Raw genomic sequence first — 26,745 nt, forward strand, 5'->3', positions numbered from 1 at the left:
GCCGTCGCCGTCCCCCCCCGCGCCCTGCCCTAAGAGGGTGTGCGGAGCCCGGCTCCCGGCACGCTGTGCGGCAGGAGCGGTGCATGCTGGGGCTCGTAGTTTCCGCGGGGGGTCAGGTGCCTGTCCGCCATGTTAGGAGCGGCGTAGGGGAGGTGTTGGGACGGGGTTGCCCGGGCGGCGGTTTCTGCCTCGGGGCTGGCGGGAGCCGGAGTGTCCGAGGGCCTGCCTTCCCGGACCGCGCCCGGGGCAGGCGAAGTCCGAAACCCGCTGGACGCGGGTCCTAATTGTGCGGGCCTACGTCCTCGGTCTCGCCCCCGCCCGGCCGTCCCCATCGAATGCAATACCAGTGACGGCCTTGGGGATCCGTCTAAGACACCCACATCCCCCGCGGGGCCGGGGTGCTGCATCGCCGGGCAGAGGCCGCCAGCGGCAGCCTGGCGGGGGCGCGGTGGAGTCGGCCGGATCTTTCCTGCCGGCGGAACCAAAGCGCGGGGCTGTGGGGCGGCGGGGGCTGCCGGCTGGTGCACCGCCCCGCGCTCTGCCTTCGGCGGTCGCTCCGGGACGCGGCCCGACATGCTGCCGCTGCTGCTGCGGGCTGCGGGCTGCCGGCGCGCCGCCGTCCCGGCCTCCGCCACCGCCGCCGCCTGGCTGCGGGGTGCCGCTCACCGCGGGTTCCCGGCTGCCTGCCGTCGCCCGGCGGCTCTGCCCGCCGCCGCGGGGACCCAGCAGGTCGTGTGTGGGGTGGCGGTGAGAGGACGCGGCCCCGCTCCCCGGGAGCAGCTGGCCGCGGGGAGGGCAGTAGGCCTCGGGTTCGCGGCTTTTTCCTTGCGAAAAATGCGAATCTGAGGAGGGAACGGAGATTCCCCTTAGGGCATACCTGAGATCAAACGGAGACCTGGCAAGCGCGGCGGCTGTGAATGTCTCCCTGCAAAGCCGCATGTAAAATGATTGCGAGCTTAATGTTTGTCAGTGGGGTTGCAAATATTTAATGCTAATTTGGGATGTCTAAATGGAAGAGTATTAAAACAGTCAAGCAATATATTAGCTGGAGTTTGTTTCTGGCGTGCTTTGTAGTAGAACCTAACTTTAATCCCTCATTTAAGATGCTGAGAATAGGTTCAGGGCAAGGAGAAGCTTCGTGTGTGTGTGTGTGTATATATATATATATATATAAATATATATAAAGTGTAGTTTGGTACTGATGTTGCTTGACCATGTACTGCTTTCATCTTTCAGGTTACATCTTTTCAAGGAGTGGCTGTTCGCAGCCTCTGCACATCCTCCCCTCATGAACATCCAGAACATGGAAGATTAGTTTATAAAGGAAATTTGGCAAAGGCAGTGTTAGGTATGTGACTTGAAGTGATTTGTATTGCATTTTTAAATTTAACAGTGTTTAATAACTTTAAAATGCAACATTATAAAAGAGGATGTCCTCCTTTCCAACTCTGCTAAAACCTGGATCCTCTGTACAGCAAAAAAAAATGTGGTGGTGGTGCTTGGTTTCTGCTATCTGTAATGAGACTTTGTTGATCTTTCTTTGACCAGTTAATGTTACAAAGACCTGGTGAAAAGTAATCCATTGGATGTTTTCTGATATGCATTTTTGAAATGTGTCTTAAAGAAGGAGGAGGTATGACTTAACATACTTAATTATCACAGTGTCTTAGACTACTGTTTCTCATGGTGGTTTAAGGACTGTGCGTGATCCACAACGCTGGCTACTGTCTTTCAAGCTGCACACAAGATGGCTGTGGAGTACTTGTTAATATTGAATAATCTGGGTTTTTCAAGTTATGTGTGGTGGGGGACCAAGCAAGCTTCTTTGTAATGCACACTGAACGTCAACACTTGTTGATGAAGAGAGAAATTCCCAGTCATATCTGTGATGATTACCATCATGCGTGTCCGTGACTGGAGTGAAGTTTCTTTTGAAATCACTTTCTTATCTGTGGAGTGAAAACTTCATGGGTGTGCCTAATAGCTAGTAGCTGACTTAATCATAGAAATAGAGCCAGCTACCAGCTTTGATAAACCCAATGTGAACATATAAACAAATCAGAACAGTGGCAAGAAGACAGGGTTGAACTTTCAATGGTTTCTTTGTGAGCTTAAAAAAAAAAAAAGGAAGTGGATTTTCAGTAACTTTAGCTGTTCAAGTAATGCCATCAATATATAGTAGCAGAATATATGTAATTATAGAGATAATTTTACTCATAAGTATTATCCTTCATTTTCTTTTTGTTTTGTTTTGTGTAGGTGTGAAGTTTTTCTCTTACTCCACCAGCATATTCAACCTGTTCATGATGCCCTACATCATACTCAAAACTGGTATTGGATTTGAAAGCCTGTTTGTACAAGCTGCCTTTTATGGGTTGATTGGGTTTTTTACATTTGTAACACCAGTTACTTTGCATGTCCTTACAAAAGGGTATGTGATTCGACTCTATTATAAAGATGAAATGGACACGTATACAGCCATTACATACAATGCGATCTTGGCAGAAAAAGCGACTGTTTTCCATCAGAAAGATGTAAAGATTCCAGACATCACAAAGATGTTTACAACATTTTACGCTAAAACGAAATCAATGCTTGTTAATCCGACACTTTTCCCGAATCCTCAGGATTATAACCATCTCATGGGCTATGACAAATCCTTTTATTTTAACTTAGAGGAGGAGAAGGAAGCGGATGAAAGGAAATAATTTGAAGATAATGAATGTCACTATCATTGTTCGTGGTGCAGTGCTATATATGTGAAAGAATGTAAAATTCTATTACACTTTCTTATGTAAATAGCTAGAGTTCCCCAAATGCATTTTGGAATGTATAAAACCCCCCCATTTTTTTAAACTTGTAAACAATGTGAGGGTTTCTTCAGAGTTAATGACACAAAACATAGTAAAAAAAATATGCTTAGATCTGTCTTGCGCTTGTTTGTTCTTGGCTTGGTTTTTATTGTTAACTATCCAGGAGAACTGTAATTTGGGCTGCGTGGCAATCTCACCATCTCCATTTCAAAAGGAACCTTTCATAGAAAAAAAAATCATCAATACTCACTACCTGTCAAGTACGTAGTTAAGCTTTTAAGCCTTAAAGGTTAATTCTAATTAATCCAAAAAGATCGGGCTTTTTTGTCCATGCTGCTGGTGGTATAAAGGGAGTGGAGATGGCTTTGACTTCCCTTTGTGAGAACACTGGTAGCCAGGAGGAGTCTACAGAAAGCAGACAGGTGTTGTTACTAGTTGGTGTTACAGCCTCCTAGAAGCATGCAGGCCTCTGGAGAAGACAGGGAGAATGGCTGCGTCGCAATAATCTCTAGCTACTCACAGCTACTAAATGGTTTCTTAAGCTAGAGTCCCACACTGAGCAACCCTGTCCCGAGAGGTGGAGAGCAAGAAGCCTCTCTTGTTGGGCAGGGGGAAGGACCTTAGCATAAGATTTGCTCTGAATATCCCATTGAAAACGTGCTGTGTTTAAACCAACTTAAAGAAAATACTAGCAGCTAGAGGTTAAAATGGACTCTGTCAGCATTTATGTAAGGTGGAGAAGCAAAAGGGTATCTCCTGTAGAGTACTGTTTAGATCTTGTGCCTTTAAAAAACCCCTATACCTCTTGATTTTTAGCACTGCAAAGAAAACCACCTTTAGCTCAAGTAAAAAGAGGATTAGATCTTTTCGTGTGACTAGACTGGTTAGTTCTGCACTCTGATTATGCGGAAATTGGATTTAAATGTTTCTAGCCCAAGGAGAGGTTTGTCACATAAATGGACAGATACTTGTTTTCAAATCATGAAGGGCCTCAATATTTTGAGGCTTAAAAATTACTGAATTAAAAAAAAAAAGCAAAATTCAAATTAATCCTTTTGTATTAGCAGTGCCCTTTGTAATAAGTAAATCTGATGCTTGCTACTAATTAAGTCATCCTGATACTGTAAATAAAGAAAAAATAATTACAGCTACCTTTACAGATGCTTCCTAAGTTCTAGCTGAAAAGTGTATTTAAAAGTCTAAATGTCTTCCAAGACTACTATTTCAGTTTCCTGTCATAGGATGACACTATAGGTCATACTAAAACATCAGTGTTTTTAAATGTTTTTTCTGACTGTTGAAACTGCTTTTGATGTACTTGCTGAGTAATTAAAAAGCAAATCATCCCATCCAGATATTTTTGGGGCAATTCTTTTGTGTTGGCACAGCTATAATTTTAAAAGCCTGATCTAGCCCCATTAAGCCAGTATCACTTAATAGGTAACAATAATATAAAAAAAAATTCATAAATGTTATTGAAGACATGAGGAGAGTAACAAGCAATTGTGATCACCTGGTTGTACTACTTGTTATTGAAATGATGTTTTACACCTAATTAAAGATAATCCTTCCATTCTTTCCATGTCTGATGTGTTCACTTTCTTCTTGTGCCTGCAGATAAAGTTAACTTCATCTTTGAATGCCAAATACAGGGAGAACAGGAAATAGAGTTTGCAAGAGAAGGTAAAGGAAAGGCCTCAAAATTATATTTATGTACCCCTTGAGCAATATCAAAATCCTCAGCCTTTTCTTCTGACTGCAGAAAATTTTCACTGTGAAATTTGAGATTTGGCCAATTCCGATTTAAGCAGCAATAGTACAGGATTTCCATCACAGTGGCTAAGTTTCTCAAAAAAAGTATGGAAGTTAAACTTGTATTTCTTCTGTTTGTCTTTTGGCAGTGAAATGCAAGTTAAGCTAGTAGGTGGCTTTCTGACAGATGATTTAAAAAAAAAAATTTAAAAATCCAGATTTCTACCAGAAGATAGATGATGATTCTGGCCATGGTGTTGTCTCAGAAAAGTATTTTATACTTCCAATGTGCAACTTGAAAATAATGGTAATTCCATAGCTTTCTTCTAATAGTACTTTTATATTAAAGAAAGGGAAGACCAAACTTACTAGAGATGCACCTGCTTCTCCCTGCTTCTACCTTGTTTGCTGCTAACTTGGCAAACTCAGTTTGGGAAACAACCAAGTTGTAAATCTTAAAATCATAATACTTTTTATGGCTGCCAAATAAGTATGGCTTTGGCCCCATCCCTGTTAGCATTTCCACCTCTGCCTGTCCTTGTGTATAATCCCAGGATTCTCAGATTTGGCTTTTTTGCAATTTTTACTTACAGTGTCTACTTAGAATGACAGAATCATTTAGGTTGGAAAAGACCTTTAAGATGGAGTGCAACTGTTAACCTAACACTACCAAGTCCACCACTAAACCATGTCCCTAAGCACCACATCTATGCCACCACTGAACCATGTCCCTAAGCACCACATCTACACGTCCTTTAAATACCTCCAGGGATGGTGACTCAACCACTTCCCTGGGCAGCCCGTTCCAATGCTTGACAACCCTTCTGGTGAAGAAATTTTTCCTAATATCCAATCTAAACCTCCCTTGGCACAACTTGAGGCCATTTCCTCTTGTCCTCTCGCTTGTTACTTGGGAGAAGAGACCGACCCCCACCTCTCTACAACCTCCTTTCAGGTAGTTGTGGGGAGCAGTAAGGTCTCCCCTCAGCCTCCTTTTCTCCAGGCTAAACAACCCCAGTTACCTCAGCCGCTCCTTATAAGACTTGTGCTCTAGACCCTTCACCAGCTTCGTTGCCCTTCTCTGGACACGCTCCAGCCCCTCAATGTCTCTCTTGTAGTGAGGGGCCCAAAACTGAACACAGTATTCGAGTATACTTGCACATACGTGACTGGTTTAGATCCCTGGAACTTGTTGAGAGCAGTAGAGACTAGTATTCAAACAACTGTAGTTTGTTCTTCACGTTAGAAACACAGTAAAGGAATGGAATTGTAATCCAAAAATACTTCTAGATGCATTTCTGTTTTACTTTGGGTTCTGAACAGTCTGTCTTAATACAGATATTTCACAGTACACTGAGTACATTTCCAAGTGGGAAGCTCTGAAATGCTTGGTGTTCTCCTAAGCTAGGAAATGTGCATAAACCAAAACAGGCCCTCTTGCTACTAACAGATTCTGCAAGAGAATTGACCATAGCGTGAGTTTTTTAATAAACAGATTGCTATCAAATGATTCCCAAAGCCTGGTTATGTTAGCTCCACATCTTTCACAATCCTATTAATTTTGTGAACTACTATTTTCTTCTAGTTCATTTTTCTTCAGTTTTATATACTTGGTGAAAAACAGTTCTAATTGCAGAAGTATTACTAGCTGCTAATATTTTAATCTCTGGAAGTTGCTGATGGTTTTTTGGGTGTAGGTAACCTGTGTACGACACGGAAGAAACAATTCATTTATAAAACCTAGAGAATGTGCTCATACACGTGGAGATTCTGAAGGAAATACTGATGTAGAAGCCCAGTCTTCTAAAACAGGCGATTTACAAGCTGTCTTATCTGCAAGGCTACACCTACTATGAAGGTTGCCAGCTCCTGCAGCCTTTCCAGTCCCAACCAATCACTTGGCCCTAGCAGCTGGGTCTTGCACCTTCCCCTGGTACCACTTTCACTCAATCTGGTGTGAAGAGCAGGAACATATGAAATGACTCAAGCCTCTTTCCTAGACACTCGCTTCCTATCCCTTTCCAGCCTTAAGAGCTTCCACAAAAGGTCATAGATGACGGCTTTTTTTCCTAGGAAAACAGACAGGATACGTGTGAATTTTTCTTTTCAGTCTTTGACTACTTGCTGTTTCCTTGTTGGTGTCCCTCACCCTTTTTACCAAGTTTTTGGCTTTGTCCACATTATTCATTAGTCCCTGTCTGTTCTTAATTATAAAGTACAATGCTTCTTGTCATTCTTTAATGTTATTTTTTTAAATTGAATTATGCCACAACCCTCAGCCTTTTCTTGCAGATGTAAAAAATTCTGATGAGAAAATTACCCCCTTTTGATACTTTAAAGAGAAATCTTTAAAGCTCTGAGGTACTTCATACTCTTAACCACACTCTCTAGAATCAAAAGGTAACTAATTTCACTGGAGCTTGCTTTATTACAAACCAAAGTTATCACATTGGCAAAGATGAAGAAAATCTGAGTAAATTTTTGTACAGTACCAAGAGAGCCTAATTTAGGTGATGGAATCTTCATGAAATTCTGTTTGTGCTGTAAAAATTAAGAGCACACATGTGAATTATTACAATTGCTTGGTATAACTTAATAGGTGGAAACTTGGTAAGCTGCTGCAATTCGGTTGCCCTGGAGTTCTGCGGTCATGTCACAGATTTCTTCATGCCCCCATGTACAACATAGCCTGCTGCAGCCCCCCTGAGAAATGGGACAAGTGTGCTAGCTAGGAGTTGAATCCACTATAATAAGATTATCCCACAGCTATACAGACCTCAGCAAGCAGCTATTTTAAGCAAGGAATAACAGAGAACAAGAGCAAATGGCCGCAAAACATGTCCAGCTGTCTCCATTTCTGGAATACCAGGGTGGACAGTGTTGCTGTGGTGTGCTTTCTGTCAGCCTCAGGTAGGATACAGCCCTTTCTTCTCCTTTCACCCTCTGCTTTCTCTTCTTTCTTGACAACTTTAATGGTTTAATGTACACTTTAGAGTATAACTATAAGCTTTAATCTTAAACTTGGCTTGGAAAGAATAAACCATAAGCCTACTGGCAACAGAGAGTTATTTCCAACATAATTGTTTCCACAGGATACCACCTGGTGTGTGTTTGCTTCACTTTAGTAGCCTCCAATGGTTTAATGTGTTCTATTCAAATCATACCTCTAAGCCAAAGTGCATACAGCATTTAAAAAAATTATATTCAGAATAATGCACATCACTTTTTCTTTCTTTCCACAACTATTTGCTTTCTTACTCAAATGCTACCAGCACACCACTGGATATGTGCTGGTGCACTGCTCTTGGGTCGGACTCCCCTGGCACCCTCAAGTACTTCATCAGCTGCCTGTAGAGGAGCTGAATATTCTACCTCTTTCTAGTATCCCCAGGCTTGACTTTCTACTTCCACTATAAACATTGTCAAAGATAGGATGAGAGGATTTGAGAAGAGAGATCTACTCAGGAATTGCTAGAGTTTTCTATTTTTTATGACGATTGCCAAGTGTGTTTTTGTTTTGTGAATACATGCCTTATGCCGTATATATAGCCCCTTTTTATGGGAGTGTCTTCAGCAGCTACCCTAAACCCAGGATCAGAAGTAATAAACATGTCTTCTTCCAGCTGCAAAAAGATCTACTTCAAAAACTGTCACAAATGGTCCTACAAGGAAAATTAAATTATTATTGCCTCTTTCTTTATTGAATAAATGTGTTTAACATCTTAAAAGAGTTTTCCGTTAAAGTGAGGTTTTGGTACATGCCAAGAACTGGGACAAAATTTTTAATGCTGTCTGACTAACACTTTGAAATGGAGTACTTTCCTCTGCTGTACTGGTATACTGTTATTTATTTTCCTGTGATGGGATATTATGATAATATATATTATAAATCTTTCCTGAGGGAGATTTCAGTGACTTATAAGTGCTTATCTGGTCAAAGTACTCATCTGCAGCCAACAATCCAAATACAAAGTAATTATTTTGGAAAGCAATCATAAGTTAAGCAGTTTTTAGATGTATTGAAAAAGAAGATAAAAATATCATAAATTAATTTAAGGATTTTAACCACAAATCGGTGAGGAGGCTTGGAGTTAAACTTCTACTCTCGGCATCTCAGATGTAGACAAAATAAAAAGTCATAGGTATGAATTCCTAAATTCTCTAGACTTGGATTTAATTTATGTACTGTTAACTGGATATGAGAGTTGGTCCCTACTAAATGTAGTTGCAAAGGATTTCAAAATAAGTAAATTGTCACAAAACTCTAGTGAAGTAACACTATTGTGTAGCTCTTTCCACTTCTCTTTCTCTCCTTTTCACCTTCCTTCTGGATCAGAGTATGTAAGAATAAGATTATAGTAAAGAAAGAGTATTTAGTAAAAATAAAATATATAGAAGTTTATGTCCGTCCTCTCCAGTACCCTTCATACTGACTTAAAAGAGGCAGAGCAGATTCCTCATACCTCTAGTGCACTGGTTTGGGGCTTCAGTGAGCATCACAAGAGGTCACTTCTATGAATGGCATCGATACAGACATTGGCAGACACAAGCATCTAAAACTGAATTTGCTGAAAATATTTTTAAATGGTTGAGGTTATTTTGATGTAAGGACAATTTGACCAGACACAATGGTCAAGGTTGTAGACTTTATACTCGTGGTCATTAGTGATAGTTTAGCCCTGATACCAATAGCATTTATTGTTTCTATTTTCCCATTAGCAAGCCAGATTCTTTTAAAATGGAGCCTAGTTATGCCAATTTTTTAAAGCATTGGAATAGTCCTGACTTGTGCAATAAGGAACAGGAGAGGTTTCCCCATGTGTCTGTCTGTCTAAGCCACCAGGGGGGACTCATTCCTCATCTATATCATTTACTGCAGCAAGTATCTGAAAAAACGCTATTCTTGAACTAGGTCTAGAAAGTCACGGAGTTCAGCAGAGAGCTTGTCTTCCTTTATGTTGAAAGAGCTTTTATATAAAATCTTGTAAATCTGCAACACTCTTTCCAGTCTGCCCATGAGTACATCAGCCACCCAACGCACTGTGCCGCGAAGCAAGTCAAATCTGGCTACAGAGGGACGTGCTTTCCACTGGGTAATCGTATATGTCAGTAGGGTACAGTCAGTGCCATCTCATGCCTACGTCAAACTGACCTGTGACTTTTGCTAAATCTAATGGATTTACTGACAGAAGACTCAGCAGAGAGCCTGGCTTGGCTTCTCGCTGATTAGACTCACTCCACATCAGTGGCCACGGCTTTGTGGTCAACAGGAACCTTTTTTGGACATGGTGATGGTTCGTGTACAAGGCAGCTGTTCTTTAGTGTCTGCTTCATTATTCCATTTCTTTTTCCAACTACTACAGCCTTCCTGATTTATTTCAATTTCACTACATATATTACTATTTTTAAGCAAAATTTGGCCATTTTGAAACAGAATTGTACTACTGCTATGATCACAAAGGGTTTGTATGTTTTATAGCGTTCTATTAAACAACAGCAAAAATCTGTGTGCGATCTACGTACTCTGGAGATCTGTCAGGGAAGTTGTATAAGTTTGAATTCCCAGTTAAAAGCCAAATGTTAAAAGTTTCTTTCAGTCTTGAACTCTGTCAGGCCGGTGGGACTCTTCTTGTGGTCTGTAGAAAGATTTGGAAATACTGAAGACAATTCTCTAACCATATTAAAATTTCAAATTTTAATCTTATTTTGTGAATTATTACATGCATTAACTCATTAGTTGGCACTTTTAGGTAGTTTTAATAGAATTCTCACTCCCTCCCCTTCTTCTGGGCACAATCAGTCAAGTTATTGTGCATGTCGCTGTTCCTAAATTATCTTTTGTGTTACATGTTTGGACTTCTGAAAACTGATTTCTTATTCTTTTGCTACTTTACCTTTAAAATATGTAAAATATTATCCTGGTGTGCACAGAACTTGTGAAAATAAAAGCTTTTAGACACTGATGGGGAGTGGGGAGAGTCAGAACAATGGATTAAGTTGTATTTGTTGTAAGTAATTTTTATTGAGTTTCCTGCTTAGCACAAAACCAAATACCTGTCTATTGTGTATCTGCTTCTTTTTCATCACAAATACAATTTCTGTAGGTAACTCATGAGAAAATAATCTGATTAAATTCCATAATTCGTTCTTCCACAACTTCAATAAGTTTCCATATTTTATTATATTCAGAAAAAAATATAATTGCGTTTCCTGTCAGTTAGATGGTGATTGTGTTCTCTTGAATGAGTTAGACTTTCTTTTCATCTGTTTCTGTAGTTGGGACTAGCAATATTGCTGGGTTTGTGCAGTAAAAGCTGACCCAGTTTAGTCCACAAAACTGATATGGTAGATAGAGGCAAAATATGTTATTCTTTGTGTATTGCACTAACAGACAGAAATAAGGGGGTGTATCTAATACCAAAAGTGCTTTAAGAGTTTTTGGTTTAGTGTTTCAAACTTGAGCACCAAAACCTGCAACCTAGACTGTTTTCAACATCCGAGCTTAAAATCGGGCTCCCAACCTATCTTCAATTGTGACAGGGAGATTCTGTGTTCTTACAGCAACATCTCAGTCAAAGTTTGACAGCTTTTGTTATTAATTGTCTCACGGTTGGTGTCCGCCTGGACCCATGCCTGTGCACTGCACCGGCACAACAGTCAGTGGTTGGGTTCCGTGCTCTTGGGCACATTCTGCAGCGCAGCTTCTCCAGCAGAGGCTGCGGGGAAGAGCGTGGGATAAGGTCCCAGAGGGAGGCCAGGAGGGGGACATGGGACTCATCAGTTGTCATTTTATGGATTTTTAAGACTGTTTTCACTAAGAAGTATAACTGGGATAGATACAGCTTTGAAGATGGTAGCTGAGAAAGTGCAGGACATCAGTGGCTCTACTCAATAACAAGTCAGTCGGTTGCGTTCAGCTCCCATCCTTACCTCCATTTCGAAATACATCACCTAATTACACACCTCCAGAGTGCCAGCGTGTTCTTAAAGCACGGTGAGCTTTGTAAGAAATTCATTTTGAAAACTTGTGAGAGTTATTGACTACCATATCAATAAAAGCATGGAGTTGGGTTTTCAAAAGAGTGGGTTTTCATCATCTGTGGATTTTTCTCTTCTTTATTATGTACAGGAAACTCTGTGAGTGTTTGAAATCATGCCTTAACAAATGTTACTTCTGATGAGTCAACTAAACTTGCCCTTTACGTACTTCTGGTAATCATAATTTTAGTTCTCCTCACTTCCTTATTTCAGACAGTTTTCTCTTTCATTTTTCACTCGTAGCTTGAGCTGCGTTGTCTGGGGGAAAATGTAACAGTAAAGGCAGAAATTCTTTTTCTTCAAATTTATTGTGATGATAACTGATAGGGCTGCCGTAGGATTAATTAAGATTGCAGAGAATTTGACAAAATAACCGAATACTCCCTGAAGACATGTGACTGAGGGTGACTGTGCTGAATTTTTGTTCCTCTTTCCCCAAAACAAAGTTTTGTTCCATCAAATACTGAGCAAAATAAGTAACTATGTTTGGACTTCTTTTTTTCCTTTTATTCACTCCCGGAGTCAGTGAATTTCTTTGTATGTCGTCAGATCTAGAAATGTCATATACCTTTTGTGGTAAGTAAAAAATAGCTTTTTTTTTTCTTACTGGCATTTGCACAATAATTGCTGTAGTCTGAGAAAATGTGAACTTTCTTTCAAATGTATTTCTTTGATGAATACAGAAAAATAAAAAGAAGTTCAGCTGGAGTATATTTCTGTTATTAATTACCCTGTTACAAGAATTATACTGCATAGGCGTAAATATTACCACAATGCTGGGAGCAGCAGCTAAGAGAGAAGTTTATCCCAAGTAAAGCAGGCATGTTTCAGTTCAGGAAATAGAAGATAAGGGATTTAAACTTGTTTTGCAAGTACTGTATTGTATAAATTATCCACATTGATTTAACCAATATATTACAATGAAAAGTTTTAAGTATATGGAGAAAAAAGGGGAATGTGATACTCTGCCAGGCTAGAGGATCAGTTAGGCTCTGGCACAACATACCGTGTCCCTTCTTGCTGTGTCTGTGTCGTAGACCACTGGATCTATGTAGTTCACTGAGGTTTTTCAGTCGATTCTGCAACAACTTGGTACCTCCCTGATGTCCACGTTGAACAGGGTCAGTGTGCCCCTGCAGACTCAGTGGCAAGAAGGTGGGCTTTTGAGGAGATATTTCACAAGGAAAAGACCAGGTCTTTTGAAATCTGTGTGCATTACCAGTGTATATCACCTGTAAAATAGCTATATAAACTGAGACATGGGGTGTGGGGGGGAATGTTTATTTTGGGTACTTTGCTTTACATTAATACTCACATTAAAAATTTAACAAGGGTAAAAGTGGTGGTACTTAAGCTTGCAAATCAAACCTTTGAGACCATGGTGAGTTTTGTTTGCCGTTTATCCTGTTGTAATTTCCCGTGCGTAGTTGTATTCGAGATGAGAAGCTGACTGCTGGGTTACCAACAGCTGGACAGTCTCCCTTTGCACGCCCCTTGCTTTAATCCCCAAAACACAAGACCGAACCCCTCACTGTAAATCACCCTGCCATCCCGTTTGCTCCGGCCAGCGCTCAGCTGGGTTGGCCCGGGGAGCTCCCCTTCCCCACCCTGCCTCCAGGCCCCCAGCAAGCAGGGCACTTCTTCAGCGTGGGCACACTCGGGAGGGCAGAAGCAAGCTGAATTGAATAGACTTACTTCCTAAAATAAAAATAAAAATACTGACTGGAAATCCTTCCAAGGGCTGTCACGGAATGATTTTTTAAAAATTAAAATATCAGATAATGGGCGTCTAAATTTGATTAGATACAGGTTGTACGATGCTTTATCACACCGCATCTGACACTGTGCATTGTACAACGTTAGGTGAGTACAAAGCAAATATACTCAAAGGCTTATTTACATTATCCTGGAAAATATGCTGGTACATTAAAAACATATTTAGATGTTGTCAGCAAGTTTATATAGATTCCATGGTTAGCATAAGTAGGGATATTTTCAGCAGAGGACCACACTGGCTTAATGCTAATAAAAAGTTTGTGTAACTTCAAAAGAGAAATAAAGGTACTTTTGCCTCTGAGTTTTCTGTGCAAAATATCATCAACCCAACAACTGGCTTTTCTTACTACTTAATTTCAAAGTAATATAATATTATTTCTAAGCATATAAATAATCAGAAATAACGTTTAAAATACATATTTAATGTTTATTATGGATATTTATATTAGACAATTTTATAGTATATACCTTACATTAAATACATTTTAAAATGTGTGTTTATTGTAAGTGTGTATATATGTGTATTTTTATAATTTTACTGGAGAAGCCTATTCACACAAACAATATGAAATACTTTTTTGTCCTGTAGATTCTACAGCTCATGATTTCATGTTTAATCTGACACCTTGCAGCATCATGAACAAATCCATCTGGAACGCTGATCTTACCTGGATTCCAAGTGAGTCCTTCTTGACTAGAGAATTATATTCTACAAATGCGAAAAAATGAATACAAGCAAAAAGCTGACACTTTATCCTAAATGTCAAATTATTTAGGAGATGAGTTACTGTGATTAAAAATGGAGTAGATAAATGCTAATAACGGACAGACATGATGATTTGTGAAAATAAGTGTGCTTGAGTTTTGCTTGTTGGAACAGTTACCAGAGCTCTGCACACTGACTGGCACTGTACATGCAAATCTGAGATGGTTTAGGTGCACGTGCATTTGCCTGGAAGAAGCAGAGAAGCTTTTGCAGCACACAGCTCTTCTGGCCTGAAGAAGATCCAAGTCCTTTTAAGGACAGAGAATATCATTAGGCTAACCAAGTATGGCAGGGCTTCTACTAAGAATATGGATGTTCCAGAAGCTGGAAATGGTACTGGATTGTGTATGCAAACCCAACTTTAATCTTTAAACCCAGCTCTAAGCTGGCAAGCTGAGTTACTTATGAAATGGCTGTATCATAAACTTCACCTTCTGAGTAAAAACTCCGGAGCTGGGTTAAGTTTGCTTCCCTAGAAAGATATCTTTATGATGGCTACCCACATTCAGGCCAGTTTGTCTGCAACACTTGCTTAAAACTACGGAGTCTTATCTGAGTATTTATTTGGGTTACCTGTGAAGGTGAGTGAACTTTGTTAACTTCGCTGAAGAAATTAAAACATATTTTGAAATTGTTCACTCAAATATTTTTTAAGACTGATGTTTTTTGTGGAAAACCAGCTTTTTGTTTTTCTGGAAGTAACAGTTTTCAAGATATGTATTTTTGTTCATTTTGGAGGGAGTCTTTACAAAATAGTGTATTTCAGAGAAAATGAGTTTTTATCTGAATAGCATGTCTGTGTATGTGTTTTTCCTCCCCACCAGTTATCTTTTTCTTACCTGCAATGTCTTAACTAGGAAGTGACATCACCTTTTTGAAGGTCGTCTTCAACGTCTGGTACGACAGTGCCAAAGTGTTACTCTGGAAAGAAGTCCTCTGCAGAGGAGTTGACGATGAATATTCAGTGTGTGGAACACTGAAAGGAGGTCGGTGCAGAAAATATACGATGCCTTTCCCTTGCCTGGCAGGCTGCCTCCACAACGGGGCCATATCCTGTCAGCCCTTTTTCACCACTAAGCAGATTTCTTAAAAGAGTAATTGATCATCCTGTGCAGACAGATTTTTCTCTCCACAATGCAGACTGATTCACCTCGCTTGGCAGGCAGCAGACTTCAGAGCAGGCAGTTCTCCAGTGCCAGAACCCCACTAAAATAGAGAATTTCCAAATTATATGCTTTAACATCCTTGTACTGCAGTTTCCATCTCTATAAATTAGGATTACTAATATCCTTCATCTCATTATGACACTTTTATTGTTAACGTCTCTAAAATGACATGGAACAACTACATTTGACTGGACTGTACAGAAAACTTGAGAGGAGCTAGGGGCACTACTAATATCCAGAACACAGTTTATTGAGAAAAGTGTCTGGATGGGTTTTTAAAGAGATTCTCTACACCCACGTGTAATGCTTTTTTTATTAGAGAAGAGTCAATCCTCTTGTAGGGGCTAACCGACATTAACATGACACAGGCTCAGATTCAGAGAATTCAGGCAGGATGTCAGACTAAAGGCTGAAAAGACCTGTAAGGAGGTCAAAATACACAATCCATGTTTTCCTTTAAAAATCAGTATCAGCTCTCTTCGTTTATCATTCAGCTGAACTACTATTACAAGTTAAATTATTGGAGTTATCACAGTAGGATGGGTCTATAGGAGATGTTGCAGGAGCATCGTGGTTAACTTCCATTTTCTAACGTGGTTTAGACAAATAGGCAGAGCTTTGGGAGAAGACACAGGTGAGGGCTTTATCACTGGAAGAGTAAATGGCATTGGCACTGCTGCTGAGAGATATGCCATGTTGCTTTGGAGTTATTAGGAAGTTTGATTGATGGCTTTATGATTAAGTAACCATTTATATTATAATTATCTATGTTTTACAGCAACACTTGCAACAACGTTTGACATTAAAGGTTCAAGAACAAAGTTTCCAAAGGTACTTTTCAGCATTTTATATAAAGAAATAACAATAGTAAAGTCACATGCTCACATGTGTATATTTTCTGAAAAGAGATGTTCACCCAAACTGTAGAAAACAGCAAAAGGAAATGTCAGAAAACTTTCTCATGCTTGAAGTGATGACTGCAGAATGGTAGCATTGCTGAAATGCTAGATGTCCTCAGGTTATTATTCCTCTATTATTCCTCCTTTATTTTATAAAAGAAAAGACCAAAGATAGCAGTTAATGTCACCTTAATAATTCCATTTTGTTTGGTAAATTATTGTATTTCCTTTTACCTGTTTGAGAAAATCCATCCATATTCTTTCTGCTCATTTTATTCTTTATTTTACATTCTCTTCACATGTTGGTCTGTTCCTCCCTGAAACACTTTTCAAAGATTTGAAGAGGGATAACAATATCCAAAAGTAAAAGCAATGCTCCCGTGTTAATCCAGGAGCAGCACCAGTCCTCAGGTTAGCACACTTTCATCCAACACCCGCCTCATCAGCTGCCTGAGCCTTCCCAAGACCCTTACCGTCCCTATTAGTCCCCACAAATGTCACTAAGGAGCTCCTACTGGTACAAAATCTCCAGCCTCCCCTTAACTCAAACCTCATGGGTCTCTAACGGTGCTGAACTCCAGCCAGCCCAGCATCTCTCCTAGCCCCAGAGCTGGTAGTAGACAGGAATAATCCTCCTACAGATGAGGTGCTCATGGCAGACCTGTCACTTCCCGATGGGACTCTGCCAGACCAGGAACTAACCCTAATCATAGCCTTTGCTGTAAACTAGAAACTCTTGCAAGCCTCCCAGTCTTTAGATTAGTCCTAAGAGCCCTTCAGCTCCCAAGTGCTCATCTCCAGTTTGTCATACCAGAAGAGGAAGGTGACAGGAGTCAAAGAAGGTAGAGTAAGACCTGGGTTCAGTAGGGGCTACCAAACTATCTTCTGTCCTGGTGCCTACAAAAGTCTGTCTGTGTGAGGGTGTGAAGATGAGTAGCTAGACAGCAGCTAAACCTGGGGTGATGCTGCTTTATGGATCAGATTGCTGGATGTGGATGAGCAAAGCAGTGGGTCTGGAAGGAAGGTGGAGCTGCCGCGAGGACCGGTATTGCTTACAGCAGTGTGCACTGCGAGAACACGTGGCTGACTTAGAGTTGGACTTGCGGCTAAGGTTCCAGCAAGCAGTATCCCACTAGTCAGGGAGCAGATGCTCCATGCAGGGGGGCGAGCTGGGCCCTGACAGCGTGATTTAAGTAGGCAGCTTGAGACCTCACGCTAGGAGAAGTTCTGGTTAGACTTTGATCAGGGACTGAAGAATGACTACAGCACTCTTCTCACATGGTCCTTCCTCCCACTCTCCTCTCTCCAGCATACTTCATCCTAATCTTGACATCATGTCCAAACTCAGGACAAACTTTCTGCCACCAATAATAACATGAGGTTGCTTTAGCTTTCATCAAGCAGATGTTTGATGTATTAACATCATATGTTCACTATAAGTTGATGATTTTGGTAAACACCACTGAGAGTGAATATCCAGTACATGATTATGGCTGAAAACAAAACAATGGACTGTCCAGTACAACAAACTCTGTTACAAGACTGGTCAGAAGCTGTGTGGTATGTAGCCTGGAGGATTTCCCTAGGACTGCCTGTAAAATACAGAGGCTGTTATTGCAACTACCTACGCTCTGCGTATGGGTATTGGGGCAAGAAAGTGGCAGAAAGTCAGCAGAAAATAGAAGTGTTGATAGGACGGAACCCTTGCTGGATGTAAGCTATAAGGGCTAATAAGGTTACTGCCTCACAGCAGAGACAGAAAAGCCCATTGCTGCAGAACGCAGCCTGGTGCATCAACTCTGTTCCAATTCCCATTTGTGGAGTCAGAAATGTTACTCAAGAGCACGGCCCTGGAAGGGGGAGCAGGCACCCTCGGGAGCACAGGACTCTGCTTTGAGAGAGGACCCTGACAAGTGCAAGCTGGACCACAGCCTGCTGCTGTTCCTTAGTACCCTGGCCATGAGAAGAAAGTTGAGCACTGTTTTTTTATGTACACATATATCTGAATATACCCGTGATAACAGTACCTGATAGGAATCTTTCTTTTTCAGTCCTAACAGAAAGCAGCTACTTGGACACGAGCAGGCAGCATTATGCACTAATTTTATTTTCTTTCTTTTTCCTTGCTTGTTTTAGGGCAATTATAACATTATTTTACAAGGATTCTCTGATGATTCTGAGAATAATATGGTTATATGCTTGAATTTAACCATGATAGTAAAACAAGATGCTTTCTGAATGCGACAAACGTTTCAAATCATTCCAGAATACAGAGATCACTTCTGCAAGCAACTGGAATCTGAGCTGTGAAATAATAAGCACACTAATTTTCCTGAGGTAGAATACACCATGTACTGTCTGGAAAGCTACACGATGGATAATCTTATCCATTTATAGCACTGCTGTAATCAGATGCTCAGCCCATGTGCACAAAATCTCTGGGAATCAGGCATCCTGATTAATCCACAGAATAACCCTGACTGGATGTCAGGCTGAGGACAGCATTTTGGTGCTGTGCCTCGAGTTATGAAAAAGTTGAGTCCTTCAGACTGTACTGAACTAATAAAGAAGTTTTGAAGTGCAAGAATCAGAAGTTTGCCAGTAGTTAAAATATAACAGCATTTGAATCTGGGAACCCTGTTGTTTTTTGTGGTTTTTTTTTTCTTTTAACAATAAAACTTGTTTGTACAATCAATTTGAGAAATGTTTTTTATTCTCCTGTTATTTTCTGATTATCTTTAGAGGTTTCCTAATGTTGTGCTCTGTTTGCACCGAGCTGAACCAGAGGAGTAACAATTTGTTATGTGGTACTAGCTGATGTGAATAACATCCAAAGTGGAACATGTTTCCAGTTACACTGATCCGGTACAGCTGAATTTAGCCCTCCAGAGCTGTAACCACAACCCTGTAGCGTGTTTTTAGCTCTTACTCAGAGTCTGAGGGGCAGAGACTACACAAGCTGGCTTCTTCAGGAGGAGGAGGACAATCATTGCCCAACAGGTTGATCTTTTTCTCATGTCTAAAGCTCCTGCTGTGGCTTCTGCCTCTTGGGCAGCCTCATGTTCCGTACCCACCTTCCCTCTCTGCTGCGCCTCCGCATCCGAGACCTTTGGGAAGATCTTCATGGAGTATAAGATTTGGTCCTTAGGAAGAGAGCTGGCGTCGTTTCAGGCTTCGTGGCGCTTTGGTGCCACTGTATGGTGAAAGACAGCTGACCGGTGCCGTGTACAAATGCGTCCTGCCTTCAGACAAGTGCCCTCCTTGACGTTAGGATGCCGAGTCCTCTTTTTGTCCTCAGCCCCCAGCCAGCGGTTGCTTAGTGAGTTCAGCCACTTTTCTCTAATGGATGGGCTGGTGTTGAAGGTGCGCATTGCGCTGGCCGTTAGGTTGTGCTGTGTCTAGCAGATTGCTTCCAAATGCCTGAAAAAAATGAAAAACCAGAACAAATCAACCCTCTTTCAGGCTGCTAAATACCAAGCGTGAAAATAAGCATGAGTGAAGCTTTTAATCTCACTTTACATGCAAAGACATTTTTCATACTGGCTACCAGAAAAAAAAAACCTCAACAGAAAACCCATACCCAAGTATGTAGGTACTCCATTTAAAAATTGGTTTCAATATAGCTAGTTAGGCGATCTAAAGCAAAAGCATCAAAAGTCAATAAAAATATAAGAGGTAGAACTACGTTATGGTGGAGACATGAAGCCACGATTACATCCAAGTGGCAACAGCAAAGCATCTGTGCTTGCGTTCAGTCCACAGACCATTCCAGGAGCAGTCCATGATGGAGTACCGCAGCAGCACATTTGAACCAAGTTACTAGAGTTGCAATCAGTTTCCTCTTAATCTAAAATATCAGTCAAAAAGCAGCCAGAGAGCCTGATAACCAAGTCCTACTTTTCTTCTTCTATTTTGCTCATTTCAAATAGTATTACTGGTCTAGGGAACAGTCTTACGGTATGATGTCCCTGTGTACCCATTTCACAGTGTCCGGCAACCACCAGGAGAAGCCTCAAAACAGTTTTTAGTGACAAAGTGTTCTGAGATTTTTGCTGCCCTGAATTATTCGAGGTGTTGGAAGAAATGTTTTGTTTACTAAGCAGCAAGTACCAAAGGCAGTAGAGACTATCAGCTCCTGGAAATCAAGGACATTCACATGCTCTACTTTCCATAAGCACACATTTTAATACCTTATAGATGTTAAAGAAAACTTACAGTATATGGAAAGGGAGAAATAGAATTTCTGTGTCTAAATAGGGACATTTACAGATAAACATATGTATTCAGTAGCTTGCATTGCAGACTTTTATAGTGTAGATCTTCAGCCGAAGGGTTATGATTACACATGCCAGCAGATAGGATTGCGAGGCAGAACGCAGGAGCCACAACTTTATAAAGCAAAGACCTTTCAAAGGCCTCGAGCTCTCTCCTGTGCACGACTGAAGGTCTCCGCTTATTGCAGCGCTGGTGGCTGCCGTGCCACGTTCCCCCATGGACAAGAGGAGACGGGTTTTTGTAAGGTGTAAGATCAGGCAAACAGCTTACCCCAAAATCGCCCCGATACCATAGGCTGAAGGGCACAGCTGAAGGCAGAGCTTTGCTCTGCGTGTCTTGTTCCCGGGACAGAGCTGTTACAAGGCCTTCCTTTCTTCTGCTATTGTCCGGAGTTGACAACAGTTATCATTTAACTTTTTTCCTTTCCAAACTTTCCTGAGCCCATATTCAGGGCTCTGCAGCAAAGAGGAGTCTACTTAGGCCGAGGTGAATTACTTGGACCCGGTGAAGACTGATCTTTTCTTTAATTTATTGGGTCAGTAAACTTTGATCCAGTTTTTATTTCTTCATTTCCCAGCTCTGTCCAGAGTTTGAATGGTGTGAATGCTGTGAAGTAAACCATTCACTAAGTATTTCTTGCTTAAAATATTCAGCGAGACCTACACTTGCTGAGATACCTGTGTTTCGCCAGGAGTTCCAGTGAGCTGTGCAAAGCCCCCTCCCCTGCAAGCCGAAATAAATCAAGGAAGGCCTCGGGTGTGGCATACTTATCTGAAACTAATATCTAAAGCCTTCACAACTATCTCTTTTTCTCTCCCTCATTACTGTTGTTTTTCAGCGGCTGTCAGGATCTGCTGCAGATGGGAAAATAGCTTTTCTTCACCCCCTCACCCTCTGTTGCCAAATATGTAATTATCAGAAGAAGCAGTTCCTGTAAAATGTGTTTTCCCATAAGAGCGCACACTTTTTGATCTGTGTTATTACAGTTTCATTTGATAAAAACAGTAAAGGATGCATAATTTCAAATGAGAGAAGTCCTGCTGACCGCAGTAACCTATACATTTGCTGGCTGAAATTGTAACATCATTTGAGATAGATAGACACACAGAGAAAATTCTACAAAGAAAATTATGATAGCATATCTTGTTTCCAGGGATGTACTGGAAGCTTAGCTGGTAAAAAGCACGCGTACTCATACTGAACAAAGAAACTACATGGTGCCTGTAGCAAGAAAGAGTTGGACTTGATGATGCAGGAGTTGCGTCCTGATCTGTGTTACAGGCATCAAAAGAGAAACATAGCAGCATTAATCCCTTTTGCGCAATTTTTTTCTTGGCAGAAAATGTTCGGAATTGCCTTTGAAGTGTCAGTGTGGCACATTATGCTGAACGACTTCAGCTGCTTCGTTCTGCCCGTGCGTTCCTGCCAGCACAGGGAGTTCAGGGGCAGCAGATGGGGATAGTGACATTTCTAATGGGAAGAGATGGGGAGGGAGGGAAGAGAGGGCAGCTCATGCCTGCAGAGCTCAGGGGAGAGAGGACAGGAGGAAGGAAATTTGGAAACTCTCCTTGCTGGCGTTAGAAATGACTGGACTTTGGAAATCCTGGAAAATAGTCACTGTGCACGTGTACTTGTCTTGTGGATCCCAGGCACAGGGCCTTGCTGCATGGCTGCTGTAGAGGGGTAGGTCCATAACCTCTTTTCTTCAAGATACATTTTACTACTGGCAAAGAGACACCTTAAATATATGTATATAAAATATATAAATATATTTTTATATGTACTTATATGCATATATATGTATTTGGCCAGATAATTTATAATAGCTTCCCAAAGCTTCTATCTGAAAAAAAAAACACCCTTTTTTTTTTGCTTGGGCTTTATCCTAAACAGCTGCCTTAGCTACAGGTGTTGTGTTTTTAAATTTAAATTTCTTACTAAGAAAACTAACTAGAAGACATAACTAAGAAAGCAAAACTTTTAATAGCAAACCTGGCTCGTTGCTCACAGGAGGGAATGGTCGCTCATTCTGACTATTAAGGTCCCCATCTGTCCATTTTCCTGCCCTGCACAAAACCTTCAAGTACTACAGAGTAGATGATAATTTTTTCTTAAGTTGTAACTTCTGCTAACTGGGCACATCCACTGTGGTTTTTGTTCTCCAAGAGGCTTGGTATCTCTCCTGAAGAAGTACCTCCATACTGATTATGAAGCTGGATTAATTCTTATATACATTCTGTTCAGCCAGATTCAATTTAGACTTTTCACGGTATTACCCGTATTTTTTGTATTTTTAATATAGTAGTGTAGTTTAACAATTTCAGTAATGCAAATTTAAAAAAAAAAAACACAGCCCTACAATAAGTAAAGATAAATACAGAAAAGCAAAATTTTAGCATTAGTCCTCTGAAAGCAAGGAAAGTCTGTCTCATAAGTCTGCATCTTATGAGATGCATAAAGGAGGAAATAATCAAACAAAACATAATGCATACGAGAGTGAGCTGTTGTTCACTTTGATCCTAAATTAATTTGACCCTGTTTTAGAACAACTTGACTTTATTTCACATCTGAATATCAGCTGAACAGACTGGTAGTTATCTTTTGTAATCATATATTGCACTGAAGCAATCTGCCCTATGTCAGTGGACATGGCATGTAGCGGAATTTTCTTTATATCTTTAAAGCATTAAAGGTGCTTTAATAGCATAGATATAACATAGACAGAACAATGAACATCATTAATGAAAGTTTCACATATGACTGTCAGAAAAACAGCCTGTCAGCAGCAATATACCTTTCTGATTCCTCAAGCTACCTTCCAGTGACTCTGACTGCTAGGTATACAGTTTCTCTAACCTGTAAAAGTTTTGGTGACTTTAATATTCTAATTATGGAGGAAAGAGGTTCCTAAAAAAAATCTAAAGTAATTGCTTATCTAGGACAATCCAAAATACTAAAATAAAGAAAAACTATTCTCAGATGAGTAATAGGGGAAAAAAAAAGTGGTTGTGTGAAATAAATAATTTTGATAACTTCAGAATGTTGTGTATTTGTTTAGACCAAATAACTTAAAAATAGTAGGTTTCAACTCACTCAAATTTGAGATGTGTCAGCAAATAAGAAATATTTTTCTACTTTTTGTTTTTCAAAAATTGGCATTATTCAAGGAAAGACCGTTGTGCCACAAAATCGTTGTGATTCTGCTGATAAGCCAGGAGTCAATCTGTGATAGTCATACTCATATTAGTATCTATTTGACAATCTGAGTTGTCCTATAGGGTACAGGTGCACAGCCCAGTTCTAAATGACTTTATATGCCTTCTTCTGGAATTGGTATGCAAAGGGCAACATTAAAACTTTACAAACAGTACGACAGGAAGCAAGATGTCGGGGGGAGCAGATCAAACCATATATTTTAACTTTGTAAATTATAATTTTCTTCGAGTACTTTTGGTATTACAAAAAGCAAATGCTGTAACAACTAGAACAAATAAACACACCAATATACCTCCTCCTTATGCACCTTTAGGAGTATATGGCTAGGGTAACCAAAATTTAGAATCTAATTGAATTGAATCAAATTGAATCAAATAGAATCGAATCGAATAGAATAGTTCAGATGGAAGGGACCTACAACAACCATCTAGTCCAACTGCCTGACCACTTCAGGGCTGACCAAAAGTTAAAGAATATTTTAGTGACATCTTGGACCTGACTGGCCAACTTCTGACAAGGCCTACTGGAGGTGTTGAGTGTCTCCAAGTCTTACTGCAGCTGAGAGCTGGACATACTCAGCAATATGTCTTTTCATATATCCCAATCTTAGCACAGTCATAATGCAAATGATTGTACTGAAGTATAGATGAGAAGTCTGTGATAAAATAAAGAAATGATATTTCTTTCCAGGCTGGTATTGGTTCTACTGCAAATGTTTTATACAAAAGTTACTTGATTCAAGATGCTGAGCCTGCATGTCTGTGAGTGGGACAGGGGAGCAACACAGGAGGGAATGCCTTCTTCTGGCCTCGCTGGAGGGGCAGCACGCTGCAAAGTCCACAGTCACTGTCACTGCCGTGCTGGGAGTGGAAACATGGCTACTCCCTGTTTTACTGCTGCTCCATCGGTAGGTACAGCCAATCCTTGTGATAGTCCACTTCTTCACCCCCAAATCACAGTGTTCAGGGGAGAAAATATGGAATAAAGTGATAAATATAATTTCAGTTTTGAAAATGTGGAAGAAAATAAGGAAGAAAGTATAGGTGGGGTAAACAGTTACATAAAATATACAATCAATCGCAAGATGTTTGAAATATTTATAGACAAAACATTGCAGTATCAGTGAGTCAGGCACTAATATTAGGTTTATTTGAAAGAGGAGACTTTCTCCAAACATTCTGTCAATACAACAAGGATGACTAAGACACCATAATTCTGTGAGAAGAGCTAAAAGTCACCGTAAGCTCAAGGTATTCAGCAATTACAATTATAATGATCTGTTTTTTTAATACTTGGATTGCAGTGGTGCCTTCTGTAAGTAGCTTGTAATCAGGACTGTTGCTTCCCTGCTGCGTACTGTATAAATATTTATGAAATTAGTAAAATAGTATTTTAAGGGTTCTTTGAAATGTGAATCATGGCCAGATCCAAAGCACCTACCAAGCATCTAGCCCCAAGAGAGTGATCCAGAATCCCTTAATTCTGCAGTGAGACTGTTTGACATCTCCAAAGAGCAACCCATAAATCCTACACAATGAGGGGACTGGTTTGATGAAGTGCAAGACAACTTTCTGCTGAGGATGGCAGACAAACTGAATTAATTCTTATTTTCCAATGCAATTTCCACTGTAATTCATATTTTAAAGCATTAACAGCCTGAAAAGCATATAGCATGACACAGCAAAGTATATACCAGAATGTAAGCACAAGGATTTTGCTGGAATACCAAGCTGAAAATAGAGCCAGATGCCTAACTGTGATGGGTCTTGACTGTATGCATTGTTTGGATGTTTAAATTGATGTTACGTGGGTTTGATATCAAATTCAGCCTTTTTTTGCAATGGTCTCACACATTTCCAAGGGACATCACATTGACCACAGTTCTATGAAATATAAGATGGTAGGCAAACTAAACTACCTTATTTTCCACCACAGTAAAGTATGTGGCTGTGTTATCAAAAAGGTCCTAACACAAGAAGAACATTGATGCAATCTCTGGACCAAATCACTGACCCTTTCAGTGATGGTTTTCTCTATTTTTAGGTTCTATCTGAAGGTTGAGAAACTAAGAAAAAAGCAATATATTTTGAGGCGCATTGCCCTAATGTTCACTATAGTAAGGTGGAAACCTTTTGGTCTGCTGTCTCTCGGTGGGACTGGATGGTTTTCCAGTTTCCCAGAGGACATTCACGGGAACCGCTGTAGACTTGTGGACCTGAGGAACAGCAGTGTCACTCCTTAGTGGACTGGGGTGGCTACTGCTAGCCAACATCCAGCACCTTCTTCTCTGCAAGGTTGTGAGCCTTCACCACGTCTGAAGTAGTCTGGTCTTATAAATTAATTTGATTTCCCTAAACTCACCATGGTAAGTGTCTCGTTGTGCACAGTAACACAGAGAGAATCTAGCAGTTGCATGGTCGCCTCAACTTTCTACACATGATAAGTTTTTCTACCAAGAAGAAATAAATATTGAAGTGTGAAAAACCCAAGCTGACTCTCATCTTGCTAGGCTACCACATTTTCCAAGTTCTTGATCTTAAATCCCCTACGTGAATTTGTGAATATTCCCATTTCCCTCCTTCCCTTAAAAGTGTGAAGCAATTTGCACACTTGGAGTTGAAGCGAAGGCCTCCCCATTGAGTGAGGTTTTTGCCCTGTTACTGGGGGTGTGTTTTAGTTACTGCAGGACAGCAGGGTTTTTCACACAAGCCAGGAACCGCTACTTTATAAATGCATATATGCTAAATAATGAAACTTATCATATCCTACAGGGTACATTTTCTGAGTTGTCAAGAGAGCATTATTCCCTTCAGGAGATCTTGATGCGCATGAAAGCAAACTGCACAATGTTGCCTGCATGCTTTATATTATTTTTACTCTATTGATTCCTGTTGGAAAAAAAAATGTAATATTTGACTATTTAAACAGGTAAGATAAATACTAAGATGTTCAAGACAGAAACGGAATATGCTCTGTTTAGGCTTTAAATTCTTAATAACTTTTCCAAAGTTGGTACCAAGCCCAGAATAAAAGGAGGAGGTTGG

At 40.4% G+C, this 26,745-nt stretch overlaps 2 protein-coding genes and 1 long non-coding RNA gene across 3 annotated transcripts; all 3 read left to right on the forward strand.

Annotated features, from left to right (window-relative positions):
- Nucleotides 1–154: 154 nt before the first annotated feature.
- Nucleotides 155–4,391, forward strand: TMEM70 (transmembrane protein 70). Its single transcript, XM_075494824.1, has 3 exons — nucleotides 155–729; nucleotides 1,237–1,348; nucleotides 2,260–4,391. Exons 1-3 carry the CDS (start codon nucleotides 574–576, stop codon nucleotides 2,706–2,708), a joined length of 717 nt encoding a protein of 238 aa, XP_075350939.1. The 5' UTR covers nucleotides 155–573; the 3' UTR covers nucleotides 2,709–4,391.
- Nucleotides 4,392–11,802: 7,411 nt separating this feature from the next.
- Nucleotides 11,803–18,851, forward strand: LY96 (lymphocyte antigen 96). The gene is made up of 5 exons (XM_075495731.1): nucleotides 11,803–12,179; nucleotides 13,969–14,058; nucleotides 15,003–15,131; nucleotides 16,090–16,142; nucleotides 18,347–18,851. The coding sequence occupies exons 1-5, from the start codon at nucleotides 12,086–12,088 to the stop codon at nucleotides 18,446–18,448; spliced, it is 468 nt and encodes a 155-aa protein (XP_075351846.1). The 5' UTR covers nucleotides 11,803–12,085; the 3' UTR covers nucleotides 18,449–18,851.
- Nucleotides 18,852–21,985: 3,134 nt separating this feature from the next.
- LOC142406797 (uncharacterized) lies at nucleotides 21,986–25,828 on the forward strand. Its single transcript, XR_012774703.1, has 3 exons — nucleotides 21,986–22,168; nucleotides 24,392–24,608; nucleotides 25,745–25,828. It is a non-coding gene; the product is annotated as an uncharacterized LOC142406797 (long non-coding RNA).
- The last annotated feature ends 917 nt before the right edge of the window (nucleotides 25,829–26,745 follow it).

This window comes from Mycteria americana, chromosome 2 (assembly GCF_035582795.1).
Source record: "Mycteria americana isolate JAX WOST 10 ecotype Jacksonville Zoo and Gardens chromosome 2, USCA_MyAme_1.0, whole genome shotgun sequence".
NCBI lineage: Eukaryota > Metazoa > Chordata > Aves > Ciconiiformes > Ciconiidae > Mycteria > Mycteria americana.

Bases quoted from the DNA above. Each gene is read 5' to 3' on its own strand.
- TMEM70 (XM_075494824.1), top strand. From the start codon at position 574: ATGCTGCCGCTGCTGCTGCGGGCTGCGGGCTGCCGGCGCGCCGCCGTC. The intron at 730-1,236 runs GTCGTGTGTGGG...TTCATCTTTCAG, and splicing joins CCGCCGCGGGGACCCAGCAG to GTTACATCTTTTCAAGGAGT. The intron at 1,349-2,259 runs GTATGTGACTTG...TGTTTTGTGTAG, and splicing joins TTTGGCAAAGGCAGTGTTAG to GTGTGAAGTTTTTCTCTTAC.
- LY96 (XM_075495731.1), top strand. From the start codon at position 12,086: ATGTTTGGACTTCTTTTTTTCCTTTTATTCACTCCCGGAGTCAGTGAA. The intron at 12,180-13,968 runs GTAAGTAAAAAA...TTTGTCCTGTAG, and splicing joins AATGTCATATACCTTTTGTG to ATTCTACAGCTCATGATTTC. The intron at 16,143-18,346 runs GTACTTTTCAGC...TGCTTGTTTTAG, and splicing joins CAAGAACAAAGTTTCCAAAG to GGCAATTATAACATTATTTT.